Source organism: Calonectris borealis, chromosome 3 (assembly GCF_964195595.1).
Source record: "Calonectris borealis chromosome 3, bCalBor7.hap1.2, whole genome shotgun sequence".
Lineage (NCBI taxonomy): Eukaryota > Metazoa > Chordata > Aves > Procellariiformes > Procellariidae > Calonectris > Calonectris borealis.
The window spans coordinates 7300228-7316105 of NC_134314.1; the positions used below are offsets into that span (position 1 = coordinate 7300228).

General features: G+C 42.4%; 1 protein-coding gene across 1 annotated transcript; it reads left to right on the plus strand.

Annotated features, from left to right (window-relative positions):
* The first annotated feature begins 1580 nt into the window (after positions 1–1580).
* On the plus strand, positions 1581–10250 carry ADGRF4 (adhesion G protein-coupled receptor F4). The gene is made up of 8 exons (XM_075144932.1): positions 1581–2040; positions 2979–3015; positions 3158–3318; positions 3877–4167; positions 4886–6250; positions 6967–7008; positions 7107–7166; positions 9301–10250. Exons 1-8 carry the CDS (start codon positions 1804–1806, stop codon positions 9304–9306), a joined length of 2199 nt encoding a protein of 732 aa, XP_075001033.1. The 5' UTR covers positions 1581–1803; the 3' UTR covers positions 9307–10250.
* The last annotated feature ends 5628 nt before the right edge of the window (positions 10251–15878 follow it).

The window sequence follows — 15878 nt, forward strand, 5'->3', positions numbered from 1 at the left end:
AAAAAGTGCATTGCCTGAGTTTGGACCAGGAGATCACTGTCTGATACCCCACATTCACACTGTGTGATCCTATTAATGGCAGTAGATCGTTTATGATTAGATATATAGCGTCCTATATCAAAAGTACCATAATTGGGTATTTTGGAGGGAGGGGAATAGCTGTATATGCTTTCACAGGGCCCTATGTCAGTATATCCATGTTTTTTCCCTAAAGTGACAGTGACTTGCTGCTGCAGTGCTTGTTTTGCTCTAAGTTTCTGTTGCTGTGTAGTAGTTACCTTGGCACGTTCTTGCAGTGGTGAGACTGGGTGGTTTCCATGATGAGTCAAGCAATGCAACAGAGCGAGACCAGTGTTTTGCTGGTAACGTGGGCCAGTATCTCGGTGAGCCTTAGTTACCTGGAGCTGTCCCAGATTTCTACCTCACTTAAAGGTAACAGCCCTAGGTGGAGTTACATCAGTGATTAAATACAAAATGAATATGGATTAATTAATGATGAAACATGATGAGCTCAAGGATTCCTAGCTGTGAAATGAAATTAGGGCTACAGGCATACAATAAACATTTAATGACTGCAGAAATTGGAAAAGAATTCAATACAACTCTTTGCCTCAAACCTGTAGATGTTTCCCAGACACCTCCCGTTCTTCAGCAATATCAATCCGAGTCTTTTGATTCACTTCTCCTTAACGTTTTATTTCCTTAGAAGAGCTAATGGTTGCTAGCTTTAAAGCCAGAAAATGCTTTTTACTAATACCAGTCGAATTCAAGAGGCTGGCACGAGGCTCTCCTTTAGAGCTAGCTTAGAAATTCAGTGCATCAATCTAGCTCTTCCTTTTATGATCTTTTCATAATTAAGTAATAAACCTGCGGATCTCAAAATACAGCAAGGTGAACAAATGTCACAGATGAAAGGGGCAGCCAGATGTGTGCCTGGCCCTTTGATGCCATCAGATGATGAAGGCTTGGAGCTTCTTGGATAGAAAAAGACACCTCTGCTCTGTCAGTGCAGGACTCCTTCTGTTTCAGCATCCTTTGTGCCGATCAGTACGTATCGGGGAATTTTCAGTGTCTTCTATCAAAGCACGGTGATTTGATGAGCCTTCTCATGTGTGCATCTTCTGAAATCCAGCCAATCCTGCTTTGTCACCTTGCATTTATTTCCTGCTTTAGTGTTTTAGCTCACTGATTTTATGGATTTTATTTTTTTAGTACATGGCTTAATCTGCTTATACATCCAGTGATAGAAGGTCAGTGTCCCAATTCTGTTGAATCCACAGCAGCTGTTGCTTTTGCCTTGAACATGTGTAGCATCTAATAATCAGATTTGATGTTACATGTTATTTTTCCTTCATTTCCTTTACTGGATGATTTTCCTCCAGCATATATGCCTGTGACAAGTTGCATCCCAGGATATTAAGCTTTTACCAAGGACCATAGGAAACTTCGTGGAGGGAGCAGAGACCTGAATTCTTCTGCGAAACAAATAACACTTTATTTCAGTCTGGTCCTTGTTTCTCAGATTCTGATATCTGAGCCCTGAGGGCCCGAGTTTCCTACCTCATGAGGCAGGTCTCATCAGGAACTGCCCAAGGAGCAGCGTTGAACCCAGTGGAGACAAGGCTGTCTTAAATCACTTCAAAAGGCACCCACAGGTTGAACTGCTTTAATAAGCTCTCCACCTCACAGTTTACAGTAAATTATTAATACAGTAACTTCCAGTGTTGGACAGTTTTTGTTGTGTTTTTTTTTTTTTTTTTGAAGAAAAGGTTCACAAATCATTCTCAGTAAAGAAGTTGATAAATGTCTGAAAATCACCTTGCAGGCCCACTAAGGATGGTCTTTGGGACGGGTTTAGCTGCTCTCTTACTAGCAACCGAACTGTGTTCAAAAGTGAAAACAGGATGTCTAAACTTCTTTAACATATCTTTCTTCCAGGAGGAAAGCAGTAAAGGCGAGGCGATGGACATGAGGGTCGCCCACTGCCTGCTCCTCTGGGCTGTGCACTTCTTCCCAGCCGCACCGCGCGCTGCTCTCGGGGTAAGTTTCACTAGACCAGGTCGCTCAAATCCCCATCCCACCTGACCTTGAACGCTTCCAGGGATGGGGCATCCACAACTTCTCTAGGCAACCTGTTCCAGTGTCTCACCGCCCTCATCGTAAAGAATTTCTTCCTTGTGTCCAATCTAAATCTACCCTCTTTCAGTTTAAAACCATTGCCCCTTCTCCTGTCACTACAGGAGAAAATACTTGGAAGTATTCAATATGTTCAATATGCCAAGCAACCTCCGGCACAACTCTTGGAGAGTTGGAAATCTGCTATTCAGCCTGCTCTACCCAGCAGTAACAGTGCAATTTCCAAGGCATCGCGGAGTCTAACTTTGCTTCCAGACTGACAGGGTTTGGCTGGTTGCAGATGATGGACGATTTGACCAAGCAGTGCTGGAAGCTGTTCTGGCTGTATGACATGCAGTCCCAGCAAGTGGTCCTGCCAGCAGGAGCCCAGTACGCCTGGGTCGCTTCCCAATCAGGAGAGGAACAAAGTGACTATTGGTATTTGTACAGCTACAGCTTTATAGCACGGTAAAAGTCATATAGATCACATAGTCTCATCAACAAGTCGCATCTTCTCATCAACATAAGAAATACCGGAGAACTTAAGCCTAATACAGGCTTTTTGACTGAGGAATAACTGCTGGAGGCGTGTGTGATCCTGTCCACTAGCTCAGTATGTCACTTCAGTAGAAGGGTGCAGCTGAAGGCTTAATACAGAGACACAAAGTGTTAGTGGAGAGTTCTGAGCTGGTCTGTGTGAGCAAGGGGTCATGAGGTCTGCATTCTGGATCTTGAAAAGACTGCTGGACCTCAAAAGGGCTATTTTGCCCTTGAAATCGCCTTTCTGGTTTGTGCCAATGAGTCATCTTTCATTTTATTTATTTTAACATTCAATTTACATTCCACTTTTTCTTATTTTTCAGGTTCTCAGTAAGGAATCAAAGACTGGTAGTCAGCAAGGTACAGTGAATAGCTATATGTCTTTTTAATTCTTTGTGAAATGTTATCACTTATCAATACTTTACACCCCTGATACTCACCTCACGGAGCATGGTATGCTGTCTTACACCTTATAACAATATCTGCTTGACTTGTTTTCCAGATGGGTGTATAAATCTCATTCCCTGCAAAGATGATGGAGCTATTTGTATTCAGCCTTGTTCTCCCCCGTTCCGTGGGGAGACCAGTTTTGTCTGCAAAGACAGAAAGTGGCAAATGTTCACAGATGCCTGTGCAAGCCTGGACGTTCAGTCCCTTTTTCAGGTGAGGGAACTGTTATGCATCTACCTTGGCCTATGCTCATAATTTCTTGCAAAGACACGACCTGTACCCTTTAAATCTGGAGCAAAGGGAAGAAGATGGGATCTTAAAACAGAGATTACTTTGGTAACAGGCTTTGACTTCATCTTAAAGCAAGTTATGGGAAATGAATTTGGGAAATTCCTGTGTGGAAACATAATTCAGAAATGAAATTGCCTTGTTCACTTGACTAATGTTCTTCACGTGGATCTAAACCAAGACGATGATACTAGGATAAACCTGAGAAAAGAGCAACACAAATATCTGTAATAATCAGATGATTCATGGTAAATTCTCCCCCAAATACAAATAAAGAACCTTATTCAAGTCACTTCAAGAATAAGACGCTGTATGTAGTTCTGGCCCCTTCCTTCAAGCAAGGCATTCTTCTCAGGTGAGCTTTGGTCCTGGGCTTCAGGCCATCCGTGCACACCCCAGCACTGTACTTCTTGCCTGTTTATAGCTGTAGCTTCATTTTTATTCTGTTCATTAATTTTCTCAAATTTATTTTCCTCCCTCCAGAGGATTTCTGAACGCGAACTCGTTCCCAGCTCTGGAGGACATGTTAGTGTTGCTGGAGGACACCTTCCTTTTGTAGGGGAAGGAAAGCCAGTGCATGGGAAGCCTGGAGATGGAGCAAAATATTTTGGTGCTGATGACCATGGGAATAGTAACTGCCAAGCTGATTTTTCATGCATCATCCCAGATATCCTGTCTTCACCAGCTATTCCAGGAAACATTGCTGATATAGTGGAATTGCTGAAGAAGATTTCCCTGCTGTTATCAGAGAATGTCAATAGAGGAAAAATGCAGGTATTTACTTTTATGGGCTTCAAGAGGTGTTTCTGAGCTTACCAGAGCATCCATACAGTGTTTCGTCCTTATAGCCACTATCCAATGAAGTGGTGGCTGCAAATCACATGGAGATCACCTAGAAAGAGAGCGCCATGTTTTATTGTCAGAGAAACTGTTTAATCTGTCCATGTGTGGTGGAAATCCTGTTTCATGCAGGAGTGGAATTTGCTTTCTTTAAAAGCAAAGGTTTGTAGGAACTGCTGTTGTAGACATGGGAAGCAGTACAAGGAAGAATTAATTTTTCAAGTATGACATCGTAGGGAAGGCAGCCGTGGAGATGCTGATCTGCAGCTGTGTTGTCATGTGTTGCACAATGGAAACGGAAATGTTTCCCTGGTGAACTCGGAAATCAGAGAGGCGGGGGAGATGTAAAGCAGACCTGCGTAGCGGGTCAGCGTCTGGAGTAGAACTTAGGTCTCCTGATTTTTGCTTTATACTTGCTTCCCCAAGCACTTTTGGGCTATGATATGAAGAAGATAGGACAATTCTGTTAGTGACTCAGGCCAATGAAATGTTTGGGTTTGACTGGGATGGAACCTGTTCATTGTCAAAGGAGAATATTCCCTTTATAGAAATCACTTTTGAATTAAATGAGCCTTTCTGGAGGCTCTGCCGGTGGAATAATAGTTGGTGTCCTTTAACATAAAAAAACTTACTTTTTTCTTGTTTGTTTCAGAGTTACAGCAGGATAGCAAACCATATTCTGAACAGCTCCATCATTTCCAACTGGGCTTTTGTAAGGGACAGAAATGCCGGTTCGGTATTACTGGACTCGGTGAATTTATTTGCTGGAAAACTACTTCTAAGGAATGGGTCGGAAAGTGTACAGGAACACTTCATCTCTACAAAAGGCTACAGCATACATAAAAAGACTTCAGGGAAGAGCTTTGATTTTTCTATGCAGTTCAATAACACAGGCAATATCACTGGGCACATGGTCATTCCAGAAGAAGAACTTTTGAAGTTACCCAAGACTTCCAAAGCCATCAGCATTGCATTTCCAACGCTTGGAGCCATTATAGAAACCAGCCAGTTGGACCCTGGTTTTGTGAACGGAATGGTGTTATCGGTGTCTCTGCCAGAAGAGGTCCGGCATATTTTGCTCACCTTCGAAAAGGTGAATAAACTGGAGAACGTCGAGGCTCAGTGTGTTGGGTGGCACTCTACTGAAAGGAGATGGGATAACAGGGCATGCACAATGAAGTCGGACAACATCAGCAGCGTTGTTTGCATCTGCAAGCATCACCATCGGACATTCAAATCCTTCTCCATTTTGATGTCCCCTACCATGCTGCGAAATGCAGTGCTGGATTACATTACACGTGTAGGGTTAGGCCTTTCCATTTTCAGCTTGATTCTCTGCCTTATCATCGAGACTGTTGTCTGGCATCATGTGACAAAAACTGAAATAACCTACATGCGCCATTTTTGTTTGGTCAACATTGCTACGTCGCTTCTCATCGCTGATGTTTTGTTCATCTTGGCGGCCATTGTGCACAATACAGCCCTAAACTACCGGTTGTGTGTAGCAGCCACTTTTTTCCTTCACTTTTTCTACCTTGCCTTGTTTTTTTGGATGTTTACCCTGGGCCTTTTGATTCTCTATGGATTATTATTAATTTTTTTTAAGATAACAAGATCTGCATTCATAGCTACAGCATTCTCTATTGGATATGGATGTCCCTTGATCATATCTATCCTCACTGTTGCTATTACTGAACCAAAAAATGGGTATTTAAGGAGTGGAGCCTGCTGGCTTAATTGGTATGAGACAAAAGCCCTCTTGGCCTTTGTTGTACCAGCTCTGAGCATCATTGTCGTGAATGTGGTGGTGGTGGTGGTGGTTGTGGTGAAGACTGGGAGATCTTCTGTTGGAGAAGGCTGCAAGTCACAAGATTTGAACAACATGATCCGAATTAGCAAAAACGTGGCCCTTCTGACACCTCTTCTGGGTCTCACCTGGGGGTTTGGATTAGCAACGGTTGTTGACAGTCGCTCTCTGGCATTCCACGTTACGTTTGCGCTACTGAACGCCTTCCAGGTAAACTCTGTGAGACTGGGAATAATGTGCGCTCAGACTTTGAGCCTGGGAAAAGGTAGCAGATCAAAGAGGGGCTGGCAGCATGCGTTGTGCATGAAAAGCAAGATCTAAGCTTTCCTTTTGACTCAACTATTTTACATGGTACAGGCACTAGGCACCCTGCATTGACATAGTAAATATAGGTGGGTAATGGAACAAACTAGTTGGTGTAAGGTGTGATGAAGAATTAGGATGATGAATTTATGTTAAACGTAAAATACACTGGTTAATGTCCATTAACTGCAAAGATATCTCATCCTTATCAATTAATAAATACGCAGAGAATTCTTACTTGCCGTTGAAGATGGTTTTGTTTAACTCATCGGTATAACCAATGTTACCTGACATGCTGCTGTACACCCAGTCTGCCTTAGCTTTTCTTGGCTAATCCTGCTACCGAGTGGGCTGAGAGTGTCCTGGTATGTAACCCATCAGTCCAGTTTGTAATGAGAATTAGCATGGGTTATATATCCATTCCTGACATTCCCAGAGAGCCCGTGTGACCTGGGTGGATAAACTCATTTTGCACACTGCTGTTATCTGAGTCATAAGTGGTGAGATCTGTTACACTGACAAAACCATTATTTTATCTCTCCTTAAGGAAATAACACCTAGAAACGTTTAAGAAACACCATACGGTTATGCTGGTTTTGTTAACTATTTTTGCAATTTTTTAGGGATTCTTCATCCTGTTGTTTGGGACACTTCTGGACAGAAAGGTACTTGGGCCACTTCAACACTTATTCTGGATTATGTAAACAATTTTTACACTTTGAGAAACTGTTCCCTTTAATATTTTTTTTTTTGAAATCTACAGACAAGAGAAGCCTTAAGGATGAACTGCCTTTCATCAAAGCGGAAGTGTAGTCTAGCAAAGGTAAAGATTTTTTTTTTTTTCCCTTAATGGCTTAATTTACCAACTTACACACCTTATTTGTACATGGAAAGAATGGAACCATCCACTAAATCTTTACTAGTTTAACATTTTTCTAAGACAAGTGCTTGCTGAAGGAAATACAGCTATCTCAAAAGTATGTTGAGGTTATTAAGTTTCTAAATATTAGAAGTGGCAATCCATAGATTTTTATGACCTCTACATAACCTACTGCTGTTGTTACAAAATTAAAAATGATATTTTAATCTAATCTCTTCATCTGTAGATATCAAAGCCCTTTAGATAGAGAATGCCTATGACTTTTCCCATCTGTAAAATAGATCTACTTTAAGGTTACTGACTAAGTAAGGACCAGAATTAGGAGTCCAAAATTCCAATGTAATGACCTGTTTGCCGTCTTCATAAAAATATGTCTCTCTAAGACAGCAGAGCTGCTTTAGGATGTCAGAGGGTTGTTCTGCTTCCAGCTGAACATCAACTTGAGATGGAAACCACTCAAATCCCAGCAGCATGTTTGGTGCTGATCGATGGTTGTGTACTCATAAGAGCTTGATTTCCACCCCACCCCCTCGAAAATGTTAAATATCAGAGCAATTCATTAAAAGGAAATGTTTAATCCTGGAGGGAACAACTGTGTTTCAGCAGCTTCCTAGGAAAACGTTGACCGAATTGATGTGTTGACATCATTGAGTTAGTGTTTCCTACCTCTGCTGGAAAACTTTTGTCTGTTGTCAGATTTTTTTTTTTTTTTCCTTTTTTGGTGCCAAGGCTTTAATGGTTTCACGCTGTATTTCTAAAAGGGAATCGCCTTTAGCTGTCTCACAAAAATCATCTGCAGTGCTCCTGCTATCCGCCAAAAGACACTGTCAGTTCAGTTTGGACTTTAGAAAAATAAAGTTATTTCCTTGCTTTTCTCCAGTCTATTTATTAATCAATCCTGATTCTAGTATTGAAAACTGCAGTGTCTTTTAGTGACAGTGTGTCCAAATGTACTTGGTTTATGAGGAAAAAATAGAGGGGTTAAAGGAACTGTACCTCCTTTCTGCTATTGGCGTTGCCTGCTGTGCTTTGAGTCATTTGGTGCAAGAGGGGCTGCATGTTTGTGCAACTTCTGATTCCCCTGCATCCTTCCTCTCTAATTCAGTCTTCAGTTGCATCCAGCTTTGCTGCTATGTGCGAAGTTTAAATGCAGTGCAGAAAGTCCTCTCTTAAAAAAAAGCAAAACAATGATTAAAAAACCACCCAAAAAAAACCAAACAAAAAACCACAACAAAACATAGCCCAAAACAAAACCCAAAAACTCAAAAACAAACCCCAAAACCTCTGCTAAAATTAACTATTTCTTACCTAAATTTCTTACCTAACAGAGGAAAAAGAGAAGGAAAGTGTTTGAGATTGCTCCATATTTAATAAACGGAGATTACAATTCCAGCTTTTAGAGATCCAGGATCCAAATAACGGTGAAGGTGTGAAACACTCTATCAGGCTTTAGGTCAGGATTGAAAGTTTGAATGTTAAAATTCTCTCAAGTCACAACCAACATAATATTCTGGAAACAACAGGTGGAAATATCACTAGTTCCATGACTCAACAACATTTACTAAAAGTATTAGGTGATCTCAATGGGCAAAACTTGATGTGGAAACCATGGCTGCATGCACCCAAGAACTTGGGTCAATGTTGTCACTCACCTGGGTGGAAGAGACCACAGGTAGGTGTTTACCATTGCATAACAGAGAAGGGGAAAATGTTAGTCATCCCCTTTCGTAAACTTGAGTGTAAATATGGAACTCAACTCATGAGAACTGGAAAAGATTGTCACACCTGAAATGATAGGAAAAAAAAAAAAAAATCTTGTTTCAGGGAGCTTCAGAATGGGACTGTGTATCTGGGGTTCTTATGGTGAGTACGTAAAACATCTAGAAGGGTTGTGCAGACCCTTGCTGGGTGTCCTAGTTTTTCCAGACTCATAAGAGCCTTTCTTCTGGGTCAGATTTTAAGATGACCATCTTGGGGCGTTTCTCGCAGGACTCTGAGGCACCTCCTGTTTGAAATTTGAACCTCCACGTACACGGCTGGTATATCTAATCTGACCTGCTGATTTGTTTTCTCCTAGTCCTAGCAGCGGACAGCTGTCTTCAGTGCATCTGACCAGTGAGAGGAAAAGGAGACAGAAATCCTGGTTTGAGATGAGCCGAAGTGGCTGACCAGCTCGGAGCATGGACAGCTCTGTCTTGGAGCGCGACCACAGGAAGCATCGTGAAAACCAGAAGAGAAAAGACCCTGAACCTGCTGTCAGGAGCAGGAAACCACCAGTGTTGCTGCAACCCTTGGAGGAAACGCACTGATACCTAAAGGTTGTTTCTTACCTCTGTGAAAACTGCCGTGAGGAGAGTTTGTCCTCCTTTGCCATTTCAGTGCTTCAACTTCTTTCTTTTTTTTTTCATGTCAGTGCAATAAGAAGCTGTACAGCATGTGGAGCTGTTCTAAAATTATTTCATTTTTAATGTGATGTACAAATGTTGACTGTTACCTAGCTTGTTTTGGCTGTCTTTGATCAAAAGTGATTCTATTAGGTGGCACTGTATTCATCATTTCTGTCTGTCCTCCCAGACTGATGGACAACGTAACTCTATTTCTGCATTACAGACGTTCTCTCCATCTCAATATTTGTTCTCTCCATCTCAGTACTTGTGTGTCAGAGGAATTGTACAAAGCCCTTCTTTGGTCCGTCAGGACAAATTTTCGTTCTTTTTCCAGTCCTGCAAGATGATGACAGAGATAAAAAAGAAAGAGCACTCTGCAAATAATTATTTTCCCTCTTTAGATGTGGGAAAGCAAGCTTTGAATATGCTTCAGGATGGAGATCTCCTGTGTTCCGTGCAATGTGCTAACAAAGGAAGTGGTTTCTCCATGTGAGATGGTGTATCTGGTTTCATTAGAAAATCAGTCCGTGGTCTGAGAAAACCTTTTCTAATGAAAGCTTTGATAAAAACGTTATTGTCTCTTGTTAGGACAAATTGATTCTTTCAAATAGAAATAAAGTTGAAATTTTGTCATTGTTTCTAATAAGTGGTCCTTATCCTCCTCTACCAGAAAAAGTAGATAAATTTCCTTTAATATTAGCTGGTATTACTCCAGTCAGAAATCACTCCCCCCGCCCTGTGGCTTCACATACGTTTGAAATACAGAAGATTTAATCGAAATAATACTGTTTAATGTCATCAACACCCCTTTACTGAAGAGGAAGAAAAATACTCTGGCAGATGAACGGTGGGATGTGGGGCATGTGATACGTACTATGGAAAAACCCACAGCCAGATGCCTTGGGGGGAGGAGCTGGGGCTCTGGAGGCAATGATCTGGAGGGCAGAGCTCTGCCCTGGTCCATGAGACAGTTCTTCTTGTCCCCAAGACTCTTGCTTCCTTGCGTTTTCCTCTCCTATCTTCTTTCCTCATAGACTGTAGTCTTGTTACAAGAGACTATCCCTGCTCCTTCCGTACAGCACATTTGCACATTGGAGAGCTTTGATCAGATAGAGATAAAATTGGGCTTATGTGCTGCTGTAACATAAATTTAAAAAGACCATTACCCCAAAGTCTGCTTTCTTAGTGTCAAGCAGCAACTTCTGTGCTTTAGCTTCTTTCTCTCCTTGAAGCGCTTTCCTTCGCTTCCCCCCCTTAATAAGTTACACGTATCTTGGAGTTGTCTATGTTAAACCTTTTTCAGCATCAGAAGCATCTCCTCCAAGTCCCTGCGTGGCCTTTTTCAATGCAGTATCAGACTATGCGCCTCTCATGCTTGAGGGTTTTATTTCATTGTGGTATTGTACACCCGATTTATGAATCGGCTACTGTATTTTAAAGAGTAGTTCAAAGACTGGCACGGGATGTGTTGTGTCAGGTGAAGATGTTGATCGGTGTTCAGCGTGTGTCCTTTGCAGCCGTGAACCCTTGTGCAGGTACCTCTGTCACCTCTGAAAGAAGGGGACCGCGTTGTGCAGTTTGCAGCATGGAGAAAACAACTGCTTTGCACCTGAGTTTGCTGCAATATAATTAAAAAGACCTCTGTTTCCCACCACTCTTCTGCTTGGAATGGCATTTAACTCAGCTGGTATTTTTTGTTCGTTTGTTTTACTGTTAACAGTGAAATTTTATTAATGAAATGTTGTGATTTTTTAATAGCACCTGAAGATTTAAGAGAACTGGCTTCAACCTAGCACCTTACCCTTCTCTCACGTGCGCACAAACGTGCCTGTGAAACCACAGTCCATTACAACTGTGGGTTTATAGACGGTCTCGGATGAGATTCCTGGATTATACAGGATTTTTCCAAATTCCCAGGAAATTCAGCAGGAGTCTTGCCCAGGCAACAGCACTGCAAAAGGAATCTGTTTCATCTGCAGTTTGCTGAGAAAAGTATCCAAGCCGTTTATCAAAGGGTGTTTGAAGTACGGTGCTTATTTTCAGAAGCTGGCACACAGCAGAGTGTTTTACCCTCTGTTTTATGATCATTTACCTATTTAAAAATAACTGGGGTCTTACAGAGAACCAGTTAATGGTACAGGATGAGGATGAGCACTGAAGTTTTATTTTTAATACCCCAAAATTAAACTGATCAGGAGCATTTCATGAATAAATGTTTTTGAGAAGTGAAAGCTCTAGCTCTCCTCTATGGGTTGTGAACTGGTATTTCTTTAAATGCCATGGGCTGATGGCCCAGTTCTAATTGCAGCTGGGGGGGGGAAATATGAAAATCACTTAGAGTTGCAATTCTGCCAGTTTTCCAAATTATCAGTGTTGCAACGGCTTAATAATGTCAGTGTTGAATATGTCAGATAGACCCCTTGATGTGCAGGAGCTTGTTTTGGAGCTGTTCCACCCTGCCTGCCAAAGTGGTCAGACTTGAAAACCTCAAGTGCTGCTCTTCACAAGGTGTCACAATTAATAGGACAACCCATTTTTTTTCCATAGACTTACAGGATTGGCTGTGTGGCCAAGCATAGAGAGACGTCAGAGCTCCTTGGCCAGGCAAGTAAAACTGAATTCTTTTATGTCAAGATTGACACCAAAACAAGTTCTTGGGCAGAACATTCATTTACCTCAAATACCTCAAGTTTTACGTTGCCTTTCCAGAGCCAGGCAATTTCCTCCCTCTTTTTCTATCTAGCACAGGCATCTCCTTCACGGTTGGTGAATCAAAAGAGAGGAAGATGCCAAACCAGCAGAGCCTTGGCAGGCTGTTAACAAGGCTGCTGGGCTGCCCTATAAAATGTGCTTATAAAACGCTCTCTTGCACCACGAGGCTCGGCACTGCTAGCTCCAGGCAAGCTTCCAGCCTGTTGCCTACGGTTCCAAGAACCAGTGGGTGCTTGACCTGCGGTCCTTCACCCAAGGCATTGCGTGGCTCTGGGTCTGGCTCGCTGGTTCGTCTCGCTGAGAAGTGTCGTGATGCCTTGTGGCCGGTCTGCTTGGCTTCAGGTGTTAACAGTTTGTGTTGCTAGACAAGGTTTGTAGGGTAATGTCCCTCCCAAAGTTAAATCTCATTTCAGGGGGTGTGGGGAAAGCACAGTTTTGGACACGCAGCACTTTTTCACCTCTGCCCCCAGAGTGAAGATGCACCTAAAATTTCTGGTGGGTGTGCTCCCGGGAGAGAGCCCATGGGGAGCACTGCCTCCTTCTCTGGCTCCAGTTTCAATGTGTTTGTTTAGGCTAATAGTACTATGTGAATGTATTTTCAGCATCTATGAATACGATGAGGTCAAAATTATAAAACCAACAATATTGCCCTTCCCTGACTCCCAGGTCAGATGACCCATTTGTGCCCTGTAGACAGAGTGATGCTGATGACTTAGTTTACGATTTCTAATGTATTCCGCACTATAAACAGATATTTTTCTTTTCGTTCTCCCGAGGGGTATATAATCAATATCAAATGCCATTAGAGTTGTATATAATTTTAACTTTTCTGTTATCTTTTGATGTCATCAAATCTTTCCACGGTTTTGCTCTGAACACTGTAGTTGCAGGCGTTTTTCTTGAACGGCTTCCATTTGGATTGTAACAGAGGAACCTTTCTAATGGTGTAAAGTTTGTAAACTTGTTTCCATGCACTCTAGATTTCAGCTGAAATTTGGTTGGACACCGTGTACCTTCTGGCCCTCAGGTTCCCGTTGTATCTGAAACTCAGCCCGACTTTAGTGACACCTTGAGGCTAGTTCAAGCTTTGGGAAAAGGTGCATGCCTCTTCTGATATTACAAAACTAGTTCATCTGTCACTAATTACTTCAGCCACGTGCTAAGGTCGTTCTTTTTCACAACTGGAAAAAGTCATCTTTGGTCAATTTATTTACTGAACTGCAGCCAGTAAATGGAATTGCACTTTTATTTGTTCAGCGGTGCTAAACTTGAAAAGCCCAGTTGCTCTCTTGCTTGCTTAAGCATCAGTGTTTAATTATAGCTCTTCAACCCACGTGAAGGATGTACATGTACCCTTTGGGTACTTTTGTTTCAGGTTGAGACCAGTAATAAATCATCTCTTTGGGTTTTTTGAAGGCTAAGTGTTGAACAATGGATTGATTAGAAAGATCATTCCAACCCTTGGGGGACTGCAAGTTGAGTTTTATAATTTACTACTTATTCATGCTGCAGTGTCTCTGGTCAGGGAACAGGCAGACTATCACAATTACTGGGCTATTAGAAGATTGAGCTGTATTTAGCTTGAATTTGTCCAGCTTCAATACCCTTCCTTAAGAAGAGTAAGTTAGTAGTGGAACGAAGTATTTTGAGAAGCAGAGGGTTTTCCTTTCTCTGGTGTTGCTAAATCAGGCTTTCAGTAAACACTAATTATTGGGATCTGTACAGTGGTGTGAAAGCAGTTCTCCAGCCTGTGAAACAGTCCCTTCTGGCCTTAACGCTCAATAACTGTCCCAGGCTTTTCTTTCCATTGCAATATTGTTATCAGTAGCCAAATGTGAATTCCTAGTATTATAGGTGGCCATCCCCAGGCAGAGCTCTCTGCTTTGGCTGGCTCTTTGATGGCAATTGTAAGGAAAAGGAAGGTGGGGTAATTGCATCAGTATGCTTGCATTGGTGCCAACCCTCTTAATAAACCCTCCTATTCATTAGTAGTATCTCTGGCCCTCTTTGGAAGAGTGTTTTTCTTCCAGAAATACTCTGTTGATGTCAGTGGTTAATCCTGACTTGTGGTACAAGAGAGCAGAACTGGACTTGGGGTACCACTCGCCTGTTTAAGTCACATCAGATCCATCACACGGCTGTGTTTCTCTCTGAGAGATTGCTATTTCCACAGTAAGGGATTCTTTTTTTCTGGGTAATGACACTTACTCATGCAATCTCTTTTTCTGTTGTGGTGTAGCTGAAAATCTCCCGCATTGCTGGGATGGTTGGCTTGGGAGCTCTGGGGCAGTCTGGATTTCTTGCTTAGCTTCTATGTTACTACAAAATTTTATCTTCTTGCTGCAGAGAGCCCAAGGTATTCATCTAGCCAGCTGGAGAGGTACAGCAGAAATCCTCTCTTTATCTCCTGTACTGCAAGTATAGGCACTGCTGGGCATAGCAAGAATAGGGCAGTAGGACGGAGGATTTGGACCTTTTTATCAATAAGCTGTAAAGCTACTAGAGTATAATGTGTGTCAGGATCTGCCAAAAGATCTATTGAAGACAAGACTTGAAGGCTGACTTTGAAGTGTGCTGGTTAGTAGTAAAATTCCCACTGACTCTAAACCGAACTGCCAAGCAGTAAGTGTCTTGAAAATGTCTGCTTTTGGGAAAAGATTCACTGATACTTTTTTTTTTAGGCTTTTATTTTTTAGACCAGAAGAAACTGTTGAGATCAACCAGAGCCTTCTCTCAGATGTGATCATACCACCTTTCAACCTTCTTTTAGGCAAGCTAGATATATTGACCTGTCTTTTTGCTTTGAGGAGTTGTAGTATTGAATTTGTATTGATTTCCATTTTTGCTAGCAGACAGAAGAATTAATTTAGTACACAAATGCATCCTGGACACGGGCTGGCAATGTGCGCTCGCAGCCCAGAAGGCCAACCGTACCCTGGGCTGCATCAGAAGAAGCGTGGCCAGCAGGTCGAGGGAGGTGATTCTGCCCCTCTGCTCTGGTGAGCCCCCACCAGCAGTGCTGCATCCAGCTCTGGGGTCCTCAGCGCAAGACAGACATGGACCTGTTGGACCGGGTCCAGAGGAGGGCCACAAAAATAATCAGGGGGGTGGAACACCTCTCCTATGAAGAAAGGCTGAGAGAGTTGGGGTTGTTCAGCCTGGAGAAGAGAAGGGTCCGGGGAGACCTTATTGCGGCCTTTCAATACTTAAAGGGGGCTTATGAGAAAGATGGGGACAGACTTTTTAGCAGGGCCTGTTGCGATAGGACAAGGGGCAATGGTTTTAAACTGAAAGAGGGGAGATTCAGACTAGATATAAGGAAGAAATTTTTTACACTGAGGGTGGTGAAACACTGGCAGAGGTTGCCCAGAGAGGTGGTAGATGCCCCATCCCTGGAAACATTCAAGGTCAGGTTGGACGGGGCTCTGAGCAACCTGATCTAGTTGAAGATGTCCCTGCCCATGGCGGGGGGGTTGGACTAGATGACCTTTAAGGGTCCCTTCCAACCCAAACTATTATATGACTCTGTGATCATTCAGGTTACAAGCTGTGTTAA